The 5788-nt window shown below is 37.0% G+C and overlaps 1 protein-coding gene across 2 annotated transcripts; it reads left to right on the forward strand.

Moving 5' to 3' along the window:
- Nucleotides 1-754: 754 nt before the first annotated feature.
- Nucleotides 755-4289, forward strand: LOC113739437 (uncharacterized). Of its 2 annotated transcripts, none has more exons than XM_027266649.2 (2): nucleotides 755-1279; nucleotides 2801-4289. In XM_027266649.2, the coding sequence occupies exons 1-2, from the start codon at nucleotides 1163-1165 to the stop codon at nucleotides 4094-4096; spliced, it is 1413 nt and encodes a 470-aa protein (XP_027122450.2). In that variant the 5' UTR covers nucleotides 755-1162; the 3' UTR covers nucleotides 4097-4289. The 2 variants fall into 2 exon arrangements, with proteins under 2 accessions (XP_027122450.2, XP_027122451.2); XM_027266650.2 differs by having other exon boundaries at nucleotides 1159-1279; nucleotides 2769-4289.
- The last annotated feature ends 1499 nt before the right edge of the window (nucleotides 4290-5788 follow it).

Below are 5788 nucleotides of genomic sequence, written 5' to 3' on the forward strand. Positions count from 1 at the left end.
TATATCCTATACCCGAAAAACTTGGACATGCACTGTCTGCAGCTGAGGGAGGAGGGAGGGTTACAACTTCCTTTGTAACTAAATTTGCAACATAGCGATTTCCATCTTCACTTTCAGCCATCAAGACCAAACCATTACAACTGCTCGTACCATATTTTGGCAAATGAGAAGAGTCTACCTCAGTGATCTCAGGAAGATCATTCTTCACCATTTTGACATAATGTATATTGCAATCTTGAAGAATTTGCTGGATAAGCATGCCCCTGTCCACCTTTAGGAGGTGTGCATCAATGAATGTAGGACTAGAAATGATGTTGTACCACTCTCGACAGACACCTCATCACATTGTAAAGTATGTCTGCAGGAAGGTAGACAAGAATATTGAACATAATTTCTGGTGAAAGATAAGGTATAGAAGGTCTCCGCCGTATCTTCTGATCATTAGCATGAGGATATAAGGTATGCCTCTTAGATTCTGGGACGCAATGGGATACATTACATTGCACTTTCCTGCAAGCAGGACGAGGACGGAGGTTATACCTCTTGAGCATATGATCGACCCCCTTAGCCATCTGGACCACAAAACACTGAAGCCAATGCTCTACTGCAAATATTCGTTAACACTCAGTTAAACTAAAAGACACTTAAAGAAGGGAAATAAGCGGGAAAAAGGATAACTGGGGGAGAATTAAAACTAGCATAACTATGTCTCAGTTGAACAAGTCTCCAATTGCAAACTGTTTATAAAATATGCACAGTATTGTTAAGGCCTTTATGTAAACAAGGTACGTCTCTATACACGTAAAAGGATGAAACACTGTTCAACCATATCTTTTTTTCTCTCTTTTTTAAAGCGGTATATTGATAGCCACAGTTCCAGAACTTCAAAGATTTCATCGGATACTATACTATTTCCATTTTGTGTTATGTATATAATCTTGTTGTGATTGATGGTTTAGATTTTACGATATCTTCCGCTAGGAAATTACCTAATCGATTCCTACAAATTGACTATCCCAATTATTCTCATCACACCGTAATCGCTCTCCCAAATTCCGCCATTTTCCATTTCTACAAATTTCTTAACCCTAGTTGGGATTCTATTTTGAGTTGAGATTACTCCTAACAAAAAAAGAGAAATTCTTTGGCCCTTTTGAATCTCATGTCCACCGAAATCACCTTCCCTAACCCAGTCAGAAGCGGTTGTGAGAAAATTGGACGTCTCTCTTCCGAAGAGAGACTCCACACTGCAGCATTAGGAGCAAGATCACCATTTGGAGTAAGCTTTTTCTTCTTCTTTTTTTTTTTTTTTCCAGTTTGTTATTCAGTTATGCATCTCTTTATATAAGGTGCTTTTTCTTGAATTATCTCTTGTATTTTCTTGGAGCAGTACTTTTTTATTAGTTTTCCAACTTGGTAGGAAATTTCGTTTTGGAAAAAAGATGAAATGCAAGATAAGCAATGGATTCCCTGCTTTATAACGGTAGCTGTTGAATGTTGACCATCTCTGCCTGCAAAAAATATAGTTCAACTCTTCCCTTTTTTCATCTGTTAATAATCAGCGCTCGGCTTATTTATTATGCTTTTGTTTTGGCTTTTTCTAGTGATTTGGGTTTTTGGAATATCCAGCTCTAATTTTCTGGGATCCACAAGTTCTGGAGAATGAATGAATCCACTAGCCTGCATAAATTTCTAGGCTAAAATTTGTTCCTGCATCAGCTACTTGGGATTTGGGTGGCCGGGGGGGGGGTGGGGAGAGAGGAGGGGGTAAAGCTGGAAATGGTTGTCGATTTGCTTAAAGCGTCGACCACATTTCACAGTCACAGTGGTGATACTTGTTTTCTTCAATTATTCAATTTATAATTTTTGAAACTGCAAAAAATGCACTCAATTTTGTTCAATTGTTGGTATAGAAATGCTCATTCTGGAATATGACAATTTTAAATGGATTTGTGATGCCTTTATAGTAATTGTTAGGGGCATTATCTACAAAAAAGTGTAAAAACAAAAAAGATTGAATCTTTATTAGTACTGTATCAAAAAGTTTTGATTGATATCTTTGTTTATTATATGCATCAACTTCCTGTGCAGCAAAAATAGGGAAAAAAAAGTAGATCTTTACTTTGTCTTAATTGATATCTTTGCACAGCATATTGCCATTAATTTCCCATGCAGCATTCAAGAAAGCTTTGATTGTTGATTTCGAACTTATGCACATCAAATACGAACACAGCAATACAATTTTTATCATTTTAAGTTTTAATAGTGGCACATTAAAGTCTATAGTAGCTTCAGTTTTCAGTCATGGCAAAACTAATGCTATCCTTGTATTGACCAATTAATCCTTTTGAATTCATTTCTGGATCAGCTATTGGAATTTGAAAATTTAGAATGTATTTGGAATGCATTAGTATTTACTGTTAACAGTGGCGACATACAATAAAGAAGTTCAATGTCCTGTAACTTTGAAGTTCTGGTGTAACTTTGAAGTTCTGGAACTGTGGCTATCAATATACCGCTTTAAAAAAGAGAGAAAAAAAGATATGGTTGAACAGTGTTTCATCCTTTTACGTGTATAGAGACGTACCTTGTTTACATAAAGGCCTTAACAATGCTGTGCATATTTTATAAACAGTTTGCAATTGCAGACTTGTTCAACTGAGACATAGTTATGCTAGTTTTAATTCTCCCCCAGTTATCCTTTTTCCCGCTTATTTCCCTTCTTTAAGTGTCTTTTAGTTTAACTGAGTGTTAACGAATATTTGCAGTAGAGCATTGACTTCAGTGTTTTGTGGTCCAGATGGCTAAGGGGGTTGATCATATGCTCAAGAGGTATAACCTCCGTCCTCGTCCTACTTGCAGGAAAGTGCAATGTAATGTATCCCATTGCGTCCCAGAATCTAAGAGGCATACCTTATATCCTCATGCTAATGATCAGAAGATACGGCGGAGGCCTTCTATACCTTATCTTTCGCCAGAAATTATCTTCAATATTCTTGTCTACCTTCCTGCTGACATACTTTACAATGTGATGAGGTATGTCTGTCGAGAGTGGTACAACATCATCTCTAGTCCTACATTCATTGATGCACACCTCCTAAAGGTGGACAGGGGCATGCTTATCAAGCAAATTTATCCAGATTGCAATATACATTATGTCAAAATGGTGAAGCATGATCTTCCTGAGATCATTGAGGTAGCCTCTTCTCATTTGCCAAGATATGGCATAAGTAGTTGTAATGGTTTGGTCTTGATGGCTAAAAGTCAAGAGGAAAATCGTTATGTTGCAAATTTAGTTACAAAGGAAGTTGTAACCCTCCCTCCTCCTTTAGCTGCAGCCAAGGCAAATCCAAGTTTTTCGGGTATAGGATGTACTTGTTCAAAGAAATATAAACTGGTTGAGTTCTACTTTAATCATCAGGGGCCATTGGAAGGTGGGATACTGACTCTTGGTATTGATAGAGAATGGAGGTACCTTTGCCGACGGAATGAAACTAGGGAAATTGACAAATTTAGTTTCATTGACTTGCTTTTCAAGAGGCCAATTGCTAGTGCAGAAGGAATTTTGCATTGGACACATTATAAGCTTCCTTTGGTTCTTAATTTAGATCTCGAAACTGAGATCCTCTACACTCGTGCCACTCCAAAATGTTCCGAGATGAATAGGAGAACTTATATGGGAACTGGACGGTCACTTTGTTTCATGGATTACTTGGGAAAGTTTTCATGGGAGCTCTGGTTGCTAAAAGATGCAGAAACTGGAGAATGGGATAAGCTGGCCATTATTGATCTAGGACCTCAGGAGAAAATGCTTCGGCGCACTTTGTGTCCGACAGGATTTCAAATTGTGCCTGTTGGTTTCCTGAAAGATGGGGAGATTGCAGTCCTCTATGTTGCACACGAAGATGGGATACCACATGAAAGGTATCGCCATCATAAGACACATCCATCAAGAAACTGCATTACGTATAATGTGAAGACAAGAGTGATCAACTCATTTCACTTGGATAAGGGTAGCACTTTTGAAATGAATGAGAGTTGGAGGTATACTCCGCATGTCAAGAGCTTGGTTTCTCTAAAATTTTCAGCTAATTAGTTGCTTCTTTTTCTGTTCCAAAAAAAAAAAAAAGATATTGGTGTGAGATGGAAGAAGAGGGAAGGGAGACTGGTTGGAACTAGAATAGCATCATTGTTGTGAGATGTCTTTCTTTCCCCATTAATTTATCAATGCCATGATCATGAAGGATTGGATTAACTTAGTCGTAATTTGTGGTTTCATTCTTGCATTATCTTGTGAGCATAGGAGTATTTGATATTTTCTGTTGGTATCTATAACTTTCTATTTCTCATCAAATTAGTTGCTACGTTTGGAAAATTTTTTTATTACAGCTGCAAAAGTTTTGTTTTTCAAATGTCATTGCACTCTTTTATTGGCTATAAAAAATCTCTCTTTGTTGGGTAGCTCGCTTTTCCATGATGATCGTAGCTAGTTTGACGCGTACCATTCAGGTCACCCAGCCATTGGATGTTCTCTAGAGAATCTTTTCAAGGCAATGATTCACAGGCTATAGGTCCATAATTGATAAGCTTTTCTTTACTAGTTAAGTCCTAAGAATATGATTTATAATTTTTGGGAACAATAATAGAAGTACAAAAATCTGAACTGCAGAAGAAAATCAATCTGAAAAATCACATACCCATTCCACGATTTGTGGCACCACCAAATGTAGTGGAAATGGTATAATTTGCATTCTGTGAGTTCTTCGTCTTCTGCTTGAACTGGAAAGCTTTTTATTCATGGGAGGGGACTATCATTCTTATGTTTGAGGTTGCTGCAAATTTCGCTTATAATGTTGGAAGATTGCAAAATGGATTCCTATCGTTTCAAACCCAATATTTGGCAACAATTTATAGGTTTTCTGCGTGAGAGATCAGAGACATAGTGTTGAAAGAAGAAACTTCAAAGAAATTGCCATAGTTGACTAATTGATTCTAATAATACGAGAAGTAATTCTTAAGTTTCTTTGTTTGCTTTTAATCAGCAAGCAAAAAATTTTTGCTCGAGAAAATGTAATGCAAAAAACATTGAATGACATTAGCCTAAACTTTGGATATTTGTAATTTCAGATAAAAAGTTCCAAGAATTAAAATGTGGATTCTTCAATTGCTGCTTGCCCCCTCTACTTTAGCTTCAGCTTCTGGTTCATCGCTGGGTTCCACTACCTCAAGCTTCTGGTTCGTTGCTAAATGGGTGCCCACTGTGAAGTGAAAAACATTTACTTTAGCATTTAGAAAAACTTTTAATAGAGCAAAAAAGCATGGGACAAAAAGTGATACTAATGGCATATTTTACAAAAGGAAGATGATCCTGTCATTTTAGACACAGCTTTACAGAGTTGCAATGGAATGAGAAGGGAATTCGTTAGCAAAGAATGAAAAATCTCCAACTGATCAAGACGATACAAAAGTATTTGACTCATATAAATTTAGCAAAGATCTTTAAACGCCAAGAATTTGTAGATTTAGCACTATCTATTATACACCTATGCCTGGATCTTAACTGCCTATGTAGGGGCTAAAGTCTTAGGGAATTGATCCATTTCCAACACAAAGCTTTTGAATGTCAATGAAGATCACAGAATAGTCAGTACACGATTCCATGACACTGGTCAATTATTTTCATGGTAGTATCGTCTAACTACTGCAGAATATGGTAAGGCTGATGACATCCAAGTATCATACTCGGGCTGTTCTCTGACCTAACAATAAACTTTCCAATCCACAACTA

Source organism: Coffea arabica, chromosome 4c (assembly GCF_036785885.1).
Source record: "Coffea arabica cultivar ET-39 chromosome 4c, Coffea Arabica ET-39 HiFi, whole genome shotgun sequence".
Classification (NCBI taxonomy): Eukaryota; Viridiplantae; Streptophyta; class Magnoliopsida; order Gentianales; family Rubiaceae; genus Coffea; species Coffea arabica.

Excerpts from the sequence above, each read along its gene's own strand:
- LOC113739437 (XM_027266649.2), top strand. The coding sequence starts at position 1,163 with ATGTCCACCGAAATCACCTTCCCTAACCCAGTCAGAAGCGGTTGTGAG. Across the intron at positions 1,280-2,800 it reads GAGCAAGATCACCATTTGGA|ATGGCTAAGGGGGTTGATCA; the intron begins GTAAGCTTTTTC and ends TTTGTGGTCCAG.